This window comes from Phoca vitulina, unplaced genomic scaffold, assembly GCF_004348235.1.
Source record: "Phoca vitulina isolate PV1807 unplaced genomic scaffold, GSC_HSeal_1.0 scaffold30, whole genome shotgun sequence".
Classification (NCBI taxonomy): Eukaryota; Metazoa; Chordata; class Mammalia; order Carnivora; family Phocidae; genus Phoca; species Phoca vitulina.
Window position 1 is genome coordinate 9,027,389 of NW_022589733.1, and position 22,319 is coordinate 9,049,707.

General features: G+C 38.8%; 1 protein-coding gene across 1 annotated transcript; it reads right to left on the reverse strand.

Moving 5' to 3' along the window:
• Window positions 1–6,385: 6,385 nt before the first annotated feature.
• Window positions 6,386–22,216, reverse strand: NUDT21 (nudix hydrolase 21). Its single transcript, XM_032424313.1, has 7 exons — window positions 21,955–22,216; window positions 18,501–18,701; window positions 17,580–17,643; window positions 13,064–13,153; window positions 9,001–9,076; window positions 8,059–8,173; window positions 6,386–6,716 (listed from the first exon to the last, which is right to left on the reverse strand). Exons 1-7 carry the CDS (start codon window positions 22,068–22,070, stop codon window positions 6,695–6,697), a joined length of 684 nt encoding a protein of 227 aa, XP_032280204.1. The 5' UTR covers window positions 22,071–22,216; the 3' UTR covers window positions 6,386–6,694.
• Window positions 22,217–22,319: the final 103 nt, after the last annotated feature.

The following is a 22,319-nucleotide window of genomic DNA, read 5'->3' on the forward strand; positions in this document are numbered from 1 at the left end:
CGCGCCGCTCCCGCTGCTGCCCCTGCCGGCGCGGAAGAGCCTCGGCGGGCTCGGGGCGGACCGCCGCCCCCAGCGGGGCGCGGGCGGGATGGGCGCGGGGGCGCGGCCTCCGTCCCCCGCCCCCAGCAGTCGCGCCGCCGCCTGGCGGGCGAGGGCCCGGGCCGCAGCCTCTGGGGCCCGGCACCCAGCATGACCGTCCGCCGCCAGCCCAGCTCGGCGGGGCCCGCGGCCGCGGCCGGTCGAACAGAAGCGTCACTCTGGCCCGACGGCGCTGGCGGGCGGTCGAGCCCAGGCAGTGTGGCGGGTCCGCAGGTCGCGGGGACCCGGACACTCGGCCCTTGGTTTCCTTAACCCACTCACCCCCTCCCGCTTAAGCAGGTTACTACCCCTGAGCACGCCTGTGGGCCTAGCAGCTTCCCGGGTGGTCCAAAGAGATGCTGCTTAGGGAGTAATAGAGGACCCTCAAAGGAAGAATATAATCAACAGTCTTTTTTCTCGCCAGTAAGGTTATCTTAAGTTTCTGTTGTGTACTAGTAGCCTGGAGCAGAGTCTAAAATGGACTTGAATTAGGAGGAAATGAAAATGTGTTCCCTCATACACCAGGTAGGTATATAAAACAGTGCAGCTTCTTTGGAAAGTTCCTCAAAAAGTTAAACACACGGGTAACCATTTGACCTAGCGATTCCACTCCTAGGCATATACCCAAGAAAAATGAAAACAGAGCTCAAAACACAAACTTTGGTAACAGCATTATTCATAATAAATAGCCAAGGGTGGAAACAAGCTAATGTCCCTCAAGTGATGGATGGATAAGTAAGGTATAATCCATACAATGGACTGTTACTCAGCCGTGAAAATGAATGAAGAAGTACTGACACATGCTACATCATGGAGGAATCTTGAACTTGCTAGGTGAAAGCAGCTAGACACAAAAGGCCACACGTTGTGGTTCCGTTTATATGAAATATCCAGAATGGGCAAATACATATACAGACCCAGAAAGCAAAATAATGGTTGCTTGGGGGGGAGGGGCAGGGATGAGGGAACTGGGGGATAAAAGCAAAATATGGATTTCTTTTTTTTTTTTAATTGTGCTGTCGGCTCCACAACTCTGAATATACTAAAAATCATTTCATTGTACACTTTCATAAAGCTGTGACCAAAAAAAAAAAAAATGTGTGAGCTTGGGGGTCTTATTCCTCATTGTAGCTCCAAGGCCTAGAATTGTGCCTGCTCCAGAGTAGGTGCTCAGTATTTGTTGAATCTTACAAATTTTCAAAACAAAAGGACTAAACCATTTTTGAGTCTCTTTAATGCCTAATATTTTAATTCTAAAACTCTACTAATTAGAAAACAAAGACCTCTCAGAATTATTACCATCCACTTTCGAATTTATAGAAACATCCTATTCAAAAGCCTATGATGGAACAAAACAATTTGGCTGGGGGGTGGGGGGGACGTGTTACTTACACACTTTTTAAAGTAGGCTCTACACCCAGCATGGAGCCCAACAAGGGGCTTGAACTCACAACCCTGAGCTTGAGGCCTGAGCTGAGATCAAGAGTTGGATGCTTAACCGACTGAGCCACCCAGGCACCCCTCTGAAGGATTTTTTTTTTTTTTTTAGCATGGTCAAAACCCACCTTCTAAAATCAATTCGTGTTTCTCGTTCTTTGCACTGTATCCTACTCCATGAGAGGACCCGGGGAGGAGGCAAGACACAGAGGAATGAACACTTAGTGTGCCCAGGAAGGCTAGACATAGGTATAGGGACGACCTTTCTCAGTTGAGTCCTAAGGCCCAGTGTGGCAGGAGGGCACCCACACCAAACCTTAAGGGGCCCGTCCAGCTTAGACAAGAAAAGTATCTTGAAGCTAGAGCTCTCGGCACTCCCACCCTCATTTCAGAATACCACTTATGCTTTCTGGATTCCTTGGAGACTTTGAGTTGGCCCCACAGTCTCCCAATAATGACTGAGAGACTGAAATTTCTGTCGTCTTTATAGGATGGTGGCTCTGACTTGGTTTGATTTAAAGGAAATTTTTAAAAATTATCAATTCAGACAAACCAGCTTATGCAGATTAAGAATCACACCTAGATACTTTACTGTTATTTACTTTTTAAATATCTGAAATCCTTTCATATTTATGACTTCATTTGATTTTCATCATTCTTTGAGAAAGGCTGAGTAGTTTTGTTGTTGTTGGAAGATTCTCAACATCCTAGAAACTGAACTACCTTATCTAACCAATAACCTTAAGTGTACTCCCACAGAACTCTGGTGTTTCATTAGCTGGACCAGTGTGTTCCACTACTAAATCTAGCAGAGGGGGAAACAATAACCAACTCAAGTTGCAGGGGTAAAAAGTAAGTTAATGGGTATACTTCAATTTTTAGCTTTCCTTTCATAACTTTTCATAGCTTTTTGGTACCTGCAATATACAAGCAGTAAAAATTTCATAGAAACTTTATAATAACTTTATCAGGTTTTGTTCAACTTTTGTTCAGATATAAAACCTTAAGGCTGTGATCTTATGACACAGGTGTTCTCATCTTTTGGGTACACGGTTTCTATTTAAGATGCTTAAATTATATTACACAGTATTACATAAGCAGCAAGCACAGTGTCACAGAACATGACTTCCAGACAAGTTTGAGGGAAAAAAAAGCCTAAAGGAACCAACACAGAGATTTATAGATGAGGAAACTTGAGGCCCCCAATGATACAACACAGCAAAATTGTGTGACAACTTCTAAATCCCAGTCTTCAGGTTCCAAATCCAGGGATTTGGAACTTCACAATGCAGGAAACTAGATCTGCCTAAGATCATGGTTAACACACAATGGGGGAGCACCAGAGAGGGCAACATCAATGTCCCAGTTCTTCAGACCCTTGCTATTCTGTCAAGTTGTCTCTTACCTAATGGCCCTTGGCCAACAACAATGGAAAAGAACCGTTCAGGATTTCTAATGGCACACTAAGGTTAGTAGCCACACACAAGCAGAGTCATTCTGTTTTATTTTTTTAATTGAAATGAACAATAAAATAAAATTTAAAAAGAACAGTGACCATTGTAATCAAACTTTTACTTTACAAATATAAAAATATAACCAAAACTTCAGTTTCTTTTATACATTTTCTTTAAGTGTAATGCCATAAAAATTCTCAAAGCCAAACCATAAATGATGCTAGTACACTATAATGTAAACACAGTAACCAAGTTTTAAGTTTGTAAATGCACTGATCTTTCCCTCAACAGATAACATAATACATTTTCCCAATTCTTCTCTAGTCCTATGGTACAATCCATCACTAAGATAGAAATTACACCTAAACTGGCTTCATTAAGACTCACTTAGGTTTTAGTCAGGTTTTTTTTTTTCCCACAAAAACAAGCCTGATAAATATGAGCTAATATTAAAATGTGTTTTATGGCTCAAATCAAATTATAGTATTATGTTCCTCATCACATCTGAACAACAAAGGCAAACTACTTGAAATGAGTCCAGTTTAACCCAAATAATAAGTGATGCAAAACAAGTAGAATAATTATAGGAAATCAAACCTTTGCTACAGAAGCGGACTTGTAGTACATTCAAAAACCACTAAGGCTTCTCTGGCGAAGCAACATACAAAACCGCACACCCTCTGAAGCAGTCTTAGTGAGCGGCACGTACTGTCCCGAACACTATGAAACAGTAAAAACATTAAGTTTGAGAAACTCTGACGTGGAAAAGCTACTCCAAGCATTTCATCTCAAGTGACTGAACAAATACTTAAAAAATATAGTCATTAAAAACCTGAGAGCTTAAGAGTCACATCATTTAAGAAAGGAAATTTTAAGTGGCTTGCTTGCTGGCCTGTTGAATTTAGAGGACCTCTACCTCTCACTTTTATTAAGCATGGAATAAAACAAATTGGCTAATTTGGCTATGTTTTATATGCCAATAAATGCTAATTTAATGGAACCTGTAAATATAACTGAACCATAATAAGCTAAGACAATGATAAAAAATAACAATTCTCCCTGATCTGCTGTTAAAAGTATAAATTCATAAACAGAATTATCACAATGCCATTTTAAGTATTATCTACTTACTAAAAAATCATAATAGTCATCCTCAGGAAAAAAAATAAATTTCCCTTTTCTTCAAAGGGATGTCAATTCTAAATATAACTGAAAACATTTGAGTAAAACTTTTAGTGTTATCCCCCAACCTACTAAATATTTTCCGGTGCCATTTAGATTTATATAGAATATGCGCTACTTGAATTACTCAGGGAAAATAACATGACATATGTTGTACTTATACAATGCAAAAGAGGACTCTCATTTATAAACAAACCTGGAACGTAGGAGGCATTCAAAAATACAAATCAGTCCATCAAGAGCTCATTTTAAAATTATTCAGTATTTAATATGTAGAGAATTGGAATGCACAATTTAAGACTGTCAGTTCTTGAAGTATGTTAAGAATTTACATCAAAAGAGCTTAGTGTCAAACATTCCCTTGTACCCTTTTCTAATGTAGGAATATATGATATATAAATTTCTCTAGTTTTACTATTTCCATCAGGAAACCTAAAACATGAGTATTAAGATACAACTGTAGCTGACAAAGTTCAAAGTTCAAAGTTTAAAAAATCAGTGTTTGTGTGTTGCCAATTTTACATTTAAAACCAGATCTTTTTAGGTTCTAAGGTTAGTAACCCAGCCAGCTTAAATCAAAGGTTTTTCTCACCCAGGCCCCAACATATAGATGACTGACTCAAGCACTTAAACTGCGAAGTAATGATCAAGAAAGACTTTCCAGGTCAAAGCTTATGTTACAAAGGACATGAGTAGCTTCAAATCAGATCTCTTCAACTTATACAGCATTTTATAGTAACACCAAGAAAAAGTCCACTTCTTTCCACCCTCCCCAAGTGGCAAGCGCTAGCACATCTGAAATGTGGTTACTATAGCCTTTCACTTGGATGCCAGAAGCAACCATAAAAGGTGGGCTGGATCAAGCTGTTTCCATCTCTGCCTTCCTCAATCTTGATAAGGCTCAGCTAATCAGTGAACTCACCAGTAAAATTATAGTAAGTTATAAATATGCTAATGTAAATCACAGGGGCAGGACTATTAGCTCTTGAGGGAAGAGGACTATCCACAGAATTAGTGGCTTTTAATGAAATTAAGAATTATTTTTGGTCCTACAGCCTGTTGCTAACCTACTACTAAGCACGAGCATGATCACAATCACTACTTGACACAACCTTGTGAAGGCTTGATGGGACCTCAGCTAAATAAACTTGAACCTTTATTCATAGAGATGTTCTTGGTCTGATTTTTTCAAGTCTAAATAGGGAAGAATTTACAATATACCTTTCAACTCACCCAATATTTAGGAGTCAAGGCCTGTGATCTTATCATAAAGATGTAAGAACTAATCAAAAGTTCACTTCTATCTCTTAAAAACTGCAGCAATCTCTCTTCTTTAAGTAGCTGCATCTTACAAGATCTCCTTTTCATTAAGCCTATAGTCAACACGCTTGTTTTAAGGCATGCACAACATACTTGGACCATTATGCAATGACACAGCCAGCACACTCCTTTGCCCTAAGAATAATTTTCTATTCCCCCCCAAACCTGATCCTAATTTAGCAGTGTTATTTGAAAGAACTTTAAAATTCGGCATTTTTCCCACAGGCTGACAAAATCTATCCCCTATCCTGTCTTTAGATTTCAGTTGATTCAAATTATCCCCAAATATTTTTGAAAAGGCTTGTCACTTGCTAAAACCAAATTTTCATTTCTATGGATATAAACTGAAATAACTAACTTGGTAATCCAAGAGTTCAAAACCTAACAGACCCACTTTTAAAAACTTCCTTCACAGATCACCATTTTACCATGGCCCTAAGAATAACTAAACCACATAATTTCACAGCAACACAAATAATTAACACCCCTATTATATGAAGGAAAAAAGTCTCAGTCAGCTCTCAAAAAGGTCTCTTTTTATACCAATTCCCATGAGTTTCCCTAATCTAGCCAATTTTAATGGCTTCCCATATGTTTAATGTCTGTTGCTTGTGAACAAAGGTCTGAAAAAATCAGTATGAAATGTACCAGTTAGTAATATACTGGGAGCTCTGCTGTAGAACAACTCAAAGTGTATTATTTGGTTCAGGAGTTGCACCTTGGGACTCCATCAAGCAAATCTAGTTCCCAAAAGAAACAGAAGTTCCTCATCACAAAAATCTAGAACACAGTCTTGGAGTATATCCCCCAAAATGGCATCCAAACAAGGGTCCCATATACTCAACTGACCTAAACCTGCCATTGTCTCTTAACATCACCAGCCTAGGAGCAGGGGGAAAAAAACAGTCCTCACCTATAAGAATTGTACAAGTTTAATGTGAAAATTAAAGAAAAAATACAAATAGAAAGAAGTTCATATTCTTTAATGTTGTACAAAAAAGTATGAGTAGAACCAAAAGTAAATTAAACATTATCACATTTGTTTACACCACTATCGAGTTCTTCATATTAACTTTACTATTCAAACAACAGAAAGTAGGTAGCAATTTAGGGACTGGGAAAGAGATAAAAACCAAAAAAAACTTTTCTACCATGTTTATTCTACACTGTGTATAGCTGTGCTCACAGAGACGGCTTCTTTTACTTCTCCACTGTGCAGGAATTCAGTTGTATATAAAATTGAACCTGAATTTTAGAAAGAACAATATCTTTATTAAAAACAGCATTATTTACCAAGTATTTTTTATCTTAGATGGTAAAGAAATTTGGACATTTCTACCCTCCCTTGACATTTTTGGCATTTTCTCACACCAAAACATCCTTTTCTCTCACCTGGATCGTCTTACACATTAAATAACAGTGTTGTTGAATACTTACAATTAAAAAAAATTTAACAGTATACATTTGATTAATTATCCACTAACAAGTTCCTTGAGAGAAGGAAAATTTTTATACCTCATTGTATTATGCCACTCAGCACAGTTCCTGATACCTGATAAGCGGTGTTCAAATAAATGAATTATATGACTCTTTTACATATCTCATACTTCAACTTTTAACCCATCAGCAGACCAAAGAAGAGGAGCAAAAGATAAAGTTTGAGAAGTTAACAAAATGGAAAGAACCAATTTCATACTCAACAAGCTTTCACGGAAGGCCAAAATCACTATTGGAACTGTTTTTGAACTAACATCTATTAGGCATTTACCAGGTGCCTGGCACTGTTCTAAGCACTTTATATGCATTTTTTCACTTGCTCTTCACAATTCTATGAAGTGGGGACTACCACCCTGATTTACAGGTGAAGATTAAATAAGCAAATAGGCATAATCATTTGTCTAAGGTCACACTGCCAGAAAGTTATTAAAGGTGGAATTAAAAAAAAAAAAAGGTGGAATTCAAATCCAAACACTGCCCACAGCATCTATATTCTTAGCCACCACATTGTTCTGTGACTCCTATCTATATAAGACTTTAAGGACCTCAACCAGTACAAGTCAACTCTTTTTTAAATGCATTTCTTATACCTCTATCAGCCAATGACAACAAAAAAAAACAAAAACAAAAAACCAAACTCCATGTACGTAAAAATTCAGGACTTAATCCCACATATCCCAGTAGACGTAAATATAGCACATTTCAAAGAGGAAAGAGAACATATTACACCAAGAGATTCAATTCTCCACATTTTCATATAGATAATTCCCCTCAATTTTATTATATAGTGCTGACTGCCATTTTACCATCTCTTCTCTGAATGCAGACTTCAAACTTAACAGTAACAAAAATATCAGATGTGGGGCAGAGCACTCACCCAAATACCAGAATGTCATGCTGCAACTTGGAGTCTGGGGATACTTTTAGTCAGTCATATTTAACCTATGGCTTGTACATAAACTAAAAATCCATCTACAGTCTTAGTTTCCTTGAAGACCAAATTTCATAACTATTCCTTCTCAAGCAGCTCAGAGTATTTTAAATTTGGCAATTTAGATGAATCAGTCACAAAATATTCAACTTTCCATACCTGCTCAGAAGCTGAGGGAGACTAGAAATGATGGGTCCATATCCTGGTGCATTATCATATAATTCAAACAACGGTGCAGCTACAAGCTTGTAATTTTTAGGGACTGCAAACAAGGCTAAAATAAAACAAAACAGTATTCATTTCCTGTAAATTCTTACATAATCACTGCTTAAAATTCATTTATAAAGTAATCACCAGTTTTACATTTGAGAAACTTTTGCGGAAAAAGATAATCCTCTTTAATACCCTTTGGTTGTATCTTTCAAGCAAAGTTCACAGTGTTAACAACCAAGAGCACCTTGTAAGTGCTGGCCCTGGGAACAAGGGGAGAAGAAAAGAGCCTTCAGGTTTATAATTTATTTTGAATTCCATTTTAAGACTATGACAAGAAACAATTATTTGTTAAAATGTACAAAACACCTAAAGGTGGTATTTAAAAAATTAATTCCTCTGTCTCCTAAAAGTTTTAGTTTATCATGTGAATATCAGTACCAGAAGCTAAACAGCTATTTTAAAATACTACAATCTGGTATTTTAGGCTCTAGTTAACCTTTCCCCTATAGCATGATTGGCACACCTATGAGAAGAACTAGTTAATTCTGGGGCGCCTGGGTGGCTCAGTCGGTTAAGCATCTAACTCTTGATTTCGGCTCAGGCCCCTGCGCTCAGTGTGTAGTCCACCTGAGATTCCCTCTCTCCCTCTGCCCACCCCTGCTTATGCTCGCCCTCACACTCTCTCCCAAATAAATAAAATCTTTAAAAAATAAGTAAAATCTTTAAAAAAAACACAGTAGTTAATTTGGTATATACATAAGTATATGTTTTTATTTTCACAATAAATCCAAAAATTCAAGGAACTTGGAGAAAACACAAATATAAGTATTCTTGAAATTACTCTACAAAAGTTTTCAGATGGCTGCATTCTAAAACAAAATAACTTACCTTTCTCTTGAAGTTGAACCAAAAACAACTTCTTATGTTCCTTAGGTTTTGTAATATGTGCAGGAATATATGGGTACTAAAATCACAAAAGAGAATAATTTGCATTTGCCAAGACATCCCTCATACCTCCATGCCTTTATTTATCAACTTCTCCCATTTCAGGCATTAAGATCAAGTATCAGAGACCATGTTCCTCATAATCCCAACACAATTTAACATGTATCCTGTGGTTTCATTTATTTCTTTATATGCTTCTTTCCCAATACAGCATAAACTGTTGGGAGAAACAGAACTCTTTCTAGTCTTCCCTTTACCAGAACGTGGTACCTAACAGATGTTCTAATAGATAAATGCTTAATAAATACAACATAGTGAGTAGTAAACCATTCAACCATTCAAGTCAATTAAATAAGTAGTCACAAGATTTACAGCTTGAGAAATTTACAACCCAATGAAGTTTACTATATTAGAAGTTTAAATATGGCCTGTGAGGTATTTGACAAGACACTCCTCCCCCAACAATGTCACATACACATACACACACACACACCCCAGATACATGCTTCAGAATACCAGATGAGTAGTCTCAGTGGAGTCCTGTCAGCTAGAAAGAGTCAAGGTGCTTGTGAAAATGGAGAAAATATTTTGAAGAATTTAAGGGATTCTAAAGAGAATTAGAGAGGGGTGGTTGCTAGCTCAGAAAGAATTCTGGCATAGTGAATTTGAAAAGTCAGAGATAGAGAACTCACCTGCACCTCCCCACATACATTCAAAAAATCTACTTTGGCTTTGGGAGTTGTATTTGAGAGTAGGGGAATTGGAAAATGCTGAAAATAGATATAAGGGGACAGTAGGATAAAACAGAGGTGGCCAAAAGGAGGAAACATCACCCACATTTTATGTAAGAACTTAACACTGAGAAGCTACATGTCTTTCCCAAGACTACACAACTAAGTAGTGACACCAGGATTCAACCTCATCTATTCAACCCTTATCTAATGGTAAAAGCCTATTATTTCCCACTATGCTACCCCATTGGATATCCCAGTATTCAAGTTAGAATAATGATACACCAGAGCCATCCCTAAGGTATGATGAATGAAGACAACTGTCCCAGGCTTTGGAGGTGCCCTACACAATCATGAAAACCAGGCACAGTGGCAATACAGACACAGCAGTGAGTAGTAGTTTGAAGAGCACAGGCTACAGGAGACCTGTGGTTCACATACAACAAAAGCTCCTACACCATGACCGAACCAAAGTGACTGGCATTACCCCAATTGTCTTCTACTCGTGGCTATTTGTTCCTTTTCTTTTAATACTTTCTTCTCCAGTCTTCATCTTGGGAGTTTATTTTAAGCCAACTGCACTTTATACAAAAAGACAGGGAGATGGTGTCATGCTCTTTTCCCGCTGACACCGAACCAATACTCCAAGTGTATTAAATAAACACTCAACACTTACGTTATATCTCATGCTAGCAAAGCCAACCCTAGGGTTCAGTCAATGAAGGGAACTGTCCTAGGACTTTGGTAGGGGAGATGAATGAGGGGAGTATTCAGAAAGTAGCCTGGAAAACTTTTGTGTTATTACTGAGCTTCCAGTTTGATCAAAGAATGTTCAGAAACCAAAAAACATTAACAATTATCGTTCTATGTACCTTTGGACCAGGAACTTCACTATTTCCAGATGAAATTATACTTTCTTAAAGCCAAGACAATTTTCAGGTAGTGAGTACTAGCACCAGCTTCCACAGTGCCTTCTCTTCCTATCCCTCAGCTATACTAGAGAGTCAGAAGGAAGAGGACAGATATAATCATTTTTTGCTTGGCTGGTATTTTGTATAATTCTTAACCTGGAACATCTTGTCATGCAAAGAAGCTATCTAAGTCATAGAGCCTTGTCAACAGGATTCAGGATCAGAGGCTCCCATCAGTTAAAGGTAAGAAAATTTGAGCTCAGTACCATTATCAATCATTACAATGGATTAAAACACAATGAATGTATTTAAATCCATGAGGTTATAGGACACTTTAAAAGGTCACTGAACCAGATGCTTTTTGTGCACCTCACCACCACCCACCTCAGATCTCATCCCACCTCAGATTTCAGGGCAGCTATGTTGGAAAGTGCCAGAAAGCTCCCAGCTTGCTGCCACTGTCTCACTCTCTGCTTTTCAGCCTCAAAGCATGTCCAAAGCCCCAGAAAATCTCACAACCAGTGCTCCGACTCAACATGAAAGTGCAAGGGAGTTAATACAACCCTCATCCAATGGGGTAGGAGTCTCCAGCCTTCCATCCTTCTAATGGAACAATTTTAAGGTCCAATCCACATGGTTCTTCACAGTCCTTAGCAGGATCAATCCAGCTGCCCATAGTTGTAATAAAATCAATTATATACCCTTCTTTTTTTTGACTACTGCTGTTTCTGGTCTCTATCTCCCATCAGTCTCACCAGTCTACTGCTTTCTGGGATCACTTCCCAAACAAACTATCTGTACCCAAGTCTCTGTCTTATTCTTTCTTTTGAATAAAGTCTTTGAAGGATACTAATAAATTAACTCATTCTTCTGCAAAGAAGCATCTATTCTTTCCTACACAAACTATACCTCAGGGTAACCAAACAGTTGGTAAGAGAAGTTTCTCTTAATAAAAGGATCACAACCTTAATGAATTAATACACCCAAGAAATTATTATCTATGATCTGCTAACATTACAAAAAGAGACCACCAGACATTATAAAACTTTTGATGGAAACACATGATACTGTCTGTGAGGGCCATTCCCCAAGATGACCCCCAATGGCTCCTGTCTCCTGGTATCCACACCTCTGGGTAGTCCCCTCCCACAATGTACTATGTTGACTTGTGTGACCAATAGCATATAGCAGAAGTGACGGTATGTCACTGCCAAGATTAGGTTACATGGATCACAGCTTTCTACGTGGGCATGCTCTCTGTCACTGCCTCTACCTTGGATCTCAAGCTCTCGGGGAAGCCAGCTGCCTTACTGGGAGTTACCCCATAGAGATGCTCTCATGGTAACAGAGAGAGGCCTCAGGTCAACACCCAACAAGGAACTGAAGCCTTCAGTCCGACAGTGCAGGAAGAGAGGCCTGCTAACAAACACATGTGTGAACCTGGGATCAGATCCTTCAAGCCCCAGTCCAGCCTTGAGGTGATGCAATCCCAGCCAACAGCCTGACCATAACTTCATGAGAGACCATGAGCCAGAACCACCTAGCTAGGCAGCTCCCAGATGCCTGACCCTGAGAAATTAAGATAACAAATGTCTGCTATCTTAAGCTGCTAGGTTTGGGGGTAATTTATTATGTAGCAATAAACAATATACCGCATATGGTGAGCCTTATACTCCCCCACCAGCCAAATCCAGGCTCTTGATCTAACTACCAGTTTATAGGACAGAAACGAAAGAACTACAAGTTCAATGACAACTGGCAGAATGCAATCAACAATGATAACACAAAGGACTTTAAAAAGCTTGTTTTCATTAACAAATAAATTATGAGGAAAAAAAAAGAGAACTAGGAAACTGACCAGCCAAAAGAGATTTAAAAGACTATCCTAATTTAAACAGAGAACAAAATAAAAACTTGAAACTAGTCAGAGTTACACATATTTAATGCTATCATGAAATAATTTCTTACTCTTAGTGTGAGAATGTGTACTGTGTTGTTTTTATTTAAAGAGACTCTTATGTTTTAGAGACGCGTACTGAAATATTTACATCTGACATGATGCCTACGATTCGTTCCAAAATAATCCAAGGTGAGGGCAGGGGAAAAGGCGTGCCAGGTGAAGTCTGACCATGAGCTGCTAACTGTTGAAGGTGGAAGACAGGTAATGGGATTCATGTACTTTTATTATTCCTACTTTTGTCTGTGTGAAATTTTTCTTTAAAAGAAAAAAATGCTTGATTTTTAAATTTTTTATCTAAACTAATGAGAGAGAAAGTCAAATTCTGCTATACTCTTTTCAAAAGGCTGGAATTAAAGTAGTTTTCTACTTCCCCAAATGCTCAGCAAATAGAAATGAGCATTGACCTGAGGAGGTTCAAAATTTGGTCTCCACCAGTTACCAATGCAGTCATCAATGACCCAGTCTTGCAGGACTCCATCCTGACGACCCAGTATCTGTCAAAAAGAAATAATACAGTCAGTAAACAACTAAATATACCTACCCATGAATATCCTTCTTTTTTAAGATATAGATTTTCTCTTTATAATTTCTTGTCTATTATTATCTATGTCACTTGGCCCAGGACATAACTATTAGTCCCAAAATGGCAATCTAGTATCAACCTAACTATATAGGACCAACAAATCTGTTGTTACGCCCTGGCCACACATGAAAAGCCAAAGGTGACCACTTTCTTACATCAGCCAATGCCATACATACAATAGCTTTAAATCACTACCTAACTAAATTATAGAAAAAACTTTCATTTTTATAAATCTGTGTGGCATAATATTAAACTTAAGTTATTTTAATCAAAATTATACTCTATACATTTTAATTGGTCAAACATGGTTCTACAAGGTTTATAATGAGAAAGAGAAGTTCCCTGTCCTGCTTTCCCCATTTCCATTGGCTGTAACTTTCAACTCTTTGCGGTTTTCCCCCATACTTGCCTCTATTTTTACAAGCATTCACCTTTTTAAAGAAACTGTTTTAGTTTCAGAAGGTTGCTGGGGGGGCGGGGATGGGCTAGGTAGAAGGTGGGTATTAAGGACACTCGTGATGAGCACCAGATATTATATGTAAGTGATGAATCACTAAATTCTACCCCTGAAACTATAAACACTGTATGTTAACTGACTAGATTTTAAATAAAAACTTGAAACAAACAAAAAAACCAAACTGTTTTAGTTTCAGATTTACAGAAAAAAATGCAAGATGGTACAAACTTCCTATGTATCCCACACCCAGTTTCCCCTATTTACATCTTACACTAGCACAACACATTTGTCACAATTAATGAACCAATACTGCTACTTTATTAACTGAAAGTGAATACTTTATTCAGATGTCCTTAGTTTTTAAACTAATGTCCTTTTCCAGTCCCAGAATCTCCTGTAGTAACAGTTTCTCAGTTTCCTTGTTTTTGATGATCTTCACAGTTTTAAGGAATACTAATCAGATATTTTATAACATGCCCCTCAGTTAGACTGGGATTATGGATTTTGGGGAGTTTGGAGAGGAAGACCACCAAACTAAAGTACCATTCTCATCACCTCATGTCAAGGGCAAGTTATACAGACAGGACTTTTCACTGATGTTAACCTTGATCACCTGGCTGACATACTGTTCATCAGTTTCTCCACTATAGTTATACTTTTCATGCATTCTTTTTGATCATTTCTTGATTACTTTATATTTTTATAAACCTAAAGAAAAGAAGCAATTAACACCCTCTACTGTGAGAATGTGGATCTTTTTTTTTTTTTAAAGATTTTATTTATTTATTTGACAGAGAGACACAGCGAGAGAGGGAACACAAGCAGGGATAGTGGGAGAGGGAGAAGCAGGCTTCCTGCACAGCAGGGAGCCCGATGCGGGGCTCGATTCGAGGACCCTGGGATCATGACCTGAGCCGAAGGCAGACGCTTAACAACTGAGCCACCCAGGCGCCCCTGAGAATGTGGATCTTAAAACTATATCCTCCATTCATACTTTCTCTTCCACTGTCCCATTATCAATATCTAGTTAAGTCTACATTCAGTATTTAAATTACTATGACTAGGTGACTCAGACACACCAGAGTGTTTAGTAAACTATAATTTCATTTCTTACTATACAACTATCCTTTTCCTTTAGAGTTAATAACTGTTTCATACATATATCATTCACTATCACTACTTCATCTCCACATTCTCCCAAGAACTTAAATTTCTTCTCAATTCAAATGTCAATTATTCTGTCAATTTCATTTTTTTCCTAGGAGACACTTTCTATCATCCTCCTCTAGTCTTAGATGCTCTCTCATTCCTGCCTCGCAAATGGAGTCCTAGGGCTTCCCTCTGCCTCTCTTCCGTGTTGTTACATCCTCTCTATATTTTGAACCCTGTATCTTCTTAGTTTTTTCTTTCATTTTGGTAGTGAACACCCTCCAGCAGCTTCCTGAGAAAAGTTACAAGAGATATATTTCTGGAAACTCTGTATGTCTGGAAATAATTACCTGCACACTTGATTTATGGTTTGATTAGACAGAGAATTCAATGGCAGAAATCATGCTCTCTCAGAATTATGAAGGCATGTTACAAGACCTTTTAACTTCCGGTATTATTTCTAGGAAGTCAATACCATTTCTGTTGATGCTTTGTATTTAATTCATGTCTCCCCTCCATTCCCCAACTTCAGAAGTTTTTAGGATCTTCTCTTTATCCTTACTGATTGAAACTTTCATGATGATATGCCTTTGCATGGATCTTTTAACATTCATAAGAGGGCAGGCCAGCAGGTCTCTTCAACCTGAAAACTCATGTTAAGTCTGAATTATTGCTTTGATATTCTTCCTCTGCCCTATTTATCTATAATCTATTTTGGTCCTTCTAGAATGACCCACTAATTTTATCTTTTCACACCTCTGTTTTACCTTTTCATCCTACTTTCTAGATTTCCTCAATTCAATCTTTTAACCCTCTACTGAATGTTTTGTTTCTGCTAACATTTTTTCAACACTCATGGGTTCTTTCTTGTTGGCTGAATAGTCTTTTTTATGGTCCAGTGTTCCACAGATGAGCTATCTCCTCTCATCACATCAAGAATATTTATTATAGGGGCGCCTGGGTGGCTCAGTCATTAACTGTCTGCCTTCGGCTCAGGTCGTGATCCCAGGGTCCTGGGATCAAGCCCCGCATCGGGCTCCCTGCTCGGCAGGAAGCCTGCTTGTCTCTCCCCCACTCCCCCTGCTTGTGTTCCTGCTCTCGCTATCTCTCTGTCAAATAAATAAATAAAATCTTTAAAAAAAAAAAAAAATTTTTATTATAATTTTATTGATTGCTGAATTTTCTGTTTCTGTTGAGTTCCTTTTGCTTCTTTTGATCTTTTTCTTATTAAGACACTTTCTCCAAAAGCCTGGCTCACATTAAGGGTAAAGTACTAAGGTACTTAGTTGTCACCTCTGAGTGATAGGGCCATTCTCTTTGGGAAGATTCCCAAATATCATCATCTGGAGGGGGTTTTTTGGACTGGTCACTTTCTCTAGAAACAAAACCTCCAACCTATAGTCTGGGGTATGTAAGCCTAGTTGTCACAATTTTATCAGTGTAGTAGAAATCTAGAAGTCTCACTATTCAGGATGTAAACTCTCATTTATTCTCCTCATCCCTTCTACTTTTTCATTATGTTTAGTGTTCTGAGTCAATCTCTACTGACAATCAATCACCAGCCAATCTTTATCTAACTGGAAAGAGTATGGAAGACTATCTAGATATAGAAATACAGACTATCCATCAATCCAGTTTCCAATCCATGCATGCCCCCACTTTCATGGGCACCTGGCACTTCCAATTCTTCAGCCTTTGTGGTGTTATGAAGTGCTAGGTCCTGAGCTACCCCCCTGCTGGGCTGAGGTTTCCACTAAGTCAGATGTGATTTGCCCATCTGCTTTTCTAGCTTCTAAAAATTCTTTTTTGCAATTGTCTCATTTTAAACTCCTTCAATCCTACTGAATTTCTATCTTTTAAAACCCCTTTACTTCCTTTTTGGTGGATTTCTGAGAAGCAGCTGAGTTAAGCAAGTAGGTTCAATCAGCCACATGTAAACGGAAGTCCAAGCAGAGCACAATATTTAAAACATATGATGCACTTAAAAAAATACTGGAAAGATAAACCAATAGGTCAAAGTGGTAGAATTACAGGTGATTTTAGTTTTGTTTCTCCTTCTGCTTTTCAGTATTTGCCAAGATTTTTGCACAGAATGTGTATTAGTTTTGTAATTAAAGAGGGAAGGATGGCGTGCTATTTGGCCTCAAGTCTTCAGAAACAGACATTAGAGTGACTTTTAAAAGGTAGCACAATTTGGGTAAAGCTTAAAAGATGTGCGCAAAAATGAAAATAGCTTTTTAACAGGAATCACTCTTGTTAAAACCCTATAGCGGCCTACGCTGCAACAAAACTAACTGCATTCCAATCTCCAGCTCCATGACATACTAACTGTAAACATCAAGCAAGCTACTTGAACCCTCTGTGCCCAGTTTCCCTATCGGTAAAATGGCATTAATATTAGTACTTCTCCCTAGGACTGTTGTGATGATTGAAGGAGCTCCTGCATGTAAAGCACTCAGAAAAGTGCCTAGCACAGTAAGTACTCAATAAATGTTGGCTTTTATTAACCATTATTGTTACATCAACACCTTAATGGAAAAAAATGTTAAGTTCTAGTTCAATTTACGGAAAATAAACATAGTACTAACACTCTGTGTTTAAGTTTTATTTATTGAAAACTATTCAAAATAAGCTTAAAAAATAAAAAGATAAAAAGCCTAATTATCCATTCAGTTGATGATGTTCAAATAGGCAAGGATAAAACCACCAAAGCAGTTAAATGGAGAAATACCTCTGTCATTAAGCGTTTTAGTCCTTCAACTTCATCTTCTCCTGGGTTAAGTTCACCACCTGGTCTATATAAAGGTTAAGAATTTCACCTTTCAACTTAAAACAATTTTAGGATAACAGGAAGAACACAATAATAGTTATTTCCATCATATAACTGAATAACACATATTTCAATGTCACATAAGGCAATCAAAGCAAACAAATGTCAAAGGGAGGGGGAAGAATGTGCTATAAAGTTGAATTCATAATATTAATTCACCAGACTAACAGTGCACAAACCCTAGCTTTAAACGAACAAAATATGTAATATAACAAACAACTTCTAGCCACCAGTCTTTCCCACTCTCTTTTCTCTGGAAGGTAATCTGGTCATAATGGATTCTAGAAATGCCCAAGGAGGCAATGGACCACATTCTTTAGGTCTGAAAAATGGGGCATTCTTCAAGAATTTCAAACTAAGGATTTGGACCTCTCTTTTTGGTACAATCTGGTCAAACAGTTGTGCACTAAATGCATAATATGGAGATATTTATGAGTTTAAATGATAAAACTAAACAGTTACCTATAAAAATGTAAGTCATTTTAAGAATAGGAAACACCATTCATCCTAAGAAAGAAATAATATCACTTGTTCTTAGTAATGGTACAATGACATCTAGAAATTAAACTTGAACTAATTTGCTTCACAGGGCTTCTATCAGGCTCAGTTATTAACAACAATATACAGAAACATGCAGATTGCTAGTTAAGGAATAAATGAATACTACACTGGAGAAAAATGACATTTTTTCTCTTTCTAAAGACTCCATTAACAGGAGTGTTTATGGAAATAAATGACTAAGGTCTAAAATTGTCTTCCAAAGCTGCACAAACATCAATCCTATTAAAAGTTGTCTAGCTGTTAACTTCCAATGACACTTACAATTTGAAGAAAGTTGTTCCCAGCTGTAGCAGTAACACATGTGGTAGCCGGTGCTCATGTACAATCAGAACTCCTTCTACAGTCCTTCTCATTCCAATTTTATCAAATTCCTCCCTCATGCGCTGAAATCTGGCTGCAACAGAGCTGTCCTTCTCATAGAGGGGCTCTTTTGTACCAAAAGTATAATTGGTAAGAGGGTACCTGTGATCCAAAAACAAATATCTAACATGAGAACTGAAGACCATAATTTACCACGACAGATACCAAACACATATAAGGAAACTATGGTTTAAAAAAAAAAAAAAAAAGTGTTCATACTGTACTCAGAGAACCAGGTTTTGTCCAAAGTTACACAAATTAATGTGACAGCAGAGATTAGAATCCAGCTCTGGACTGTAAGGCCAGAGCTTCCATTACATCAAGTTGCTACACCACACTTAACTTTCAGGTATAGATAACACCACCCCTTTAGGCCCTCAACTGCTTAGAGAAGTGGCTATCTGGATATCTGGTAATCCTCTGGTTTTAGATCATGGCTGCTAGACTAACACTGCCAACCTGGCTAACACCCCCTTGGGCTCTTCTACTAATCTAATCAGAAATTCTATTAATTATGGGTGCTAAAGACTAGTATCTCTTTTTCTATAAGGTGAGCGATCGATCACCTTCCATCATCTCTTCAGTTACTTTTCTCCCAGTCAACTACCCTCAGACTTTTCTGGTACTGAAACCCTTTCCTCTTCAGGTGAACTTATCTTTTCCCTCCATATAAACCTTACCTTTCTGCATGTATTCTATCCAATATCCTTATTCTTCCCTTCTCGTCATTCAAATCCTTTGCCCACAGTATCTAATCTGAATATTGTCCCCTCCTCTAGCAAGAATTCAAAATATAGCTCATATAAAGACAGTTTTCATCTTGCCTAGTAAATATCAAATTTTTCCTTAGAGATAGTTAAAAATCCTATATTTATATTTAATGAAACATACCACCTTTTAACCCCCCAATCATAACCCTTACATTAAAGAAGCCTCTGATTATAAGTCTTTGAGTAAGAACACTTTGACCACACCTGCCTATTCCCTACCAAAATGACTTAACATTAAAAGCCAACAACTATATTAATTAATCCACTTAGCTATTCTTGAAAGGTAAACAAATCAAGATTGTCAAAACTTAACACCAAAGCCAGATTCTAGGCATGAATGAAGCAGCTCTAAAATAACTAACATATACGATTTCCAGGATCCTTTAAAGAATTTAATAACTTCCCCAGTAGACCCAACACTGAATCTAACATCATTGCTAGCAACAACAATTTCACACAGTACTATCTGCCAGGCAATTTTTTATATGTATTAACATTTAGTTTTCACAACTTGAGTTAGAAAGAATTAAGGATAGCTGTATGTATCTGTACTGTAAAAGCCAGCTCTCATATCAATAAAGAGATGCCATCAAAATGAAATGTAAGAATTTTCAGATATGAAATCAGAGTGCCAGCCCAGACATGCATTTTATTCCCATCACACTGTGAACTTTGCAAAGCAGGGACTACATCTTACTTGCTCACCACTGTATGCCCAGCATTATGCCCAGTGCCTGGTATAAAGTAGACATTCATGCAGTACTTCCTAAAAGAAAGTATAGTAGGGGAGAAAGGACTTGTTTTCAAGTTAGATTATAACCCACCCAGGTGAACTGCGTTCACAACAGTGATTTTTTTTTTCTGAATACCGTATTTATATAGGAGAGGAAACATTCTGTAAATTCATCAACCCATAACTTTAATGGAGCAAAAATAAAAACACTTCACCAAGTTAATTCTACACTAACTTGATGCAAATTGATCCAATAATGAAGTTAAATCAAGGGAAAACCGCAAGCCCTAGTCCTAATTACCAAAGTAATCCAGAAGCTGTGTTTTCACATTTTTAAAAAGAACGTTTGCCTTTTCTGCTTCATGGGAATCTTATGAAGATGTTTTAAAGAGAGGATATGAAATTAAACTGCTATTATGTTAATGTAATAGCTAGAGATATTAACTGGTATATACCCATCTATCTAGCTACAGATTTCATAAACCTAACATTTTTATTGTCTAAATTTCCATGCCAGCACCTGTTTTGCCAAATAAAACAATAATTACAACCATCTCTTCAATTTCAAATCGCTTTTGAAGGGGAAAAGTTAATTTATTTGAAAGTAAAATAGAGAAACACCTGAAGTTTCTCATGGAAACACCAGCATCAGTAAATCCTTGCACCTTTTCTAAGATTTTGTTTGTTTGACAGAGAGAGCAAGCGAGCACAAGCAGGGGGAGCCTCAGGCAGAAGGAGAGGGAGAAGTGGGCTCCCCACTGAGCAGGGAGCCCTACGCGGGACTAGATCCCAGGACTCTGGGGATCACAACCTGAGCGGAAGGCATAGGCTTAATCGACTGAGCCACGCAGGAGCCCCAGTCCTTGCACCTTTTAAACACTGCCCAGTATAAACTGGCCACTTTCCTTCATTAGGGTCAGCACCACGGTGCCTCACAAACTCTCAGAAATGATTTAAAAAAAAAAAAAAGAGAGAGCACACTGACAATTTGTTGAGCAAGATAGAACTCCAATGCCAATTACCTGCCACTGCGAGATAACTTTTGAGAGTGACTCCGAAATGCAATAGCTTGAAGGGTTCAAACAGAAAAGTGTTGAAAATAAAAGCACAGCCCACAATGGGTTCTCTGAGGCTACATGCTGGTCCCCTCCAGGGTCTGAATGAAAGCCCAACCTTAACAGTATGCACCCTCCCAAGATGGGGCCCGCTGGCTGCCTGGCTGCTGTCGCTGCGGAAAGAAGACAGGTGAATGCATAGGGTAAGCCAGATGGCCCCGAGCACATGAATAAAATGTGGTGTATGCTGGAGCTCAAATATCAATTAAGCCGTTAAGAGAAAAAAACTAAACCTACGCATTAGAGCTAGCTCTCGAAAGCTCACTGCTACAGAAAAGTGAAAATTGCAAACAAGATAACATTATACCATTTATACCAAATAAGAACCCACAAAAGCAATACCACATACGTGATGTGAAAACATAAACACTGCACAGGAAGAATGAACACCACGCTCTGCAGCTGGTTTCCTCTGGAGACCTGGGCAAGGGCTGAGTTCAAAAGCAAACTCGGGATTTTCCTACTATCACTGAATCCGGGGGCATGGGAGCAAGCCCTCTCTCCGGGAAAGGAAAACCCCCTCAAGTAGGACTCTAACCCCGAGGCGCTCGAGGACCACGAAGGGGCCCGTGGGATCTAGAAAGGCGCGCAGTCGCGAGCGGGAGTGGAGGTGATGGGGAGGCGTGAAGCCCGCCGAGGGCCGGGGGCGCGCCGGAAGAAGATCGGCAGTCTTTGCGAGCGCTCACGAGGAAGGGGGTGCCCGCGAATGCAGCGCGCTAAGGCCAGGCCGCACTTACAGGTTGATGGTGCGCTCCAGGGTGAGGGGCTTGGTCTGCTGGATGTACTTGTTGCCGAACTGGTTGACCCCCCGGGGCCAGCCGGTTTGTGAGCGATTGGGCGGCACCACGGACATACTGGCGAGCTCGAGTACTTGCGGAGAGAGGAAGTGGGGCAGGCAGGGAGACTTTCCCTGTGCCGGTAGCGGTTATTTGCGTCCCCCTCAGCAGACGCCACCCGCCATTAACATGAGAGCGCAAGAGGAGGCGAAGGCACGCCGGAAGTGCATCCGGAGCCTCTGGCGGCAGGAAGTAGAGAGGCGGACGCCAGCCGGGCCAAGCGCCACTAGGCCAATCGCTGATGAGATGGCCGCAATATCTAGAGC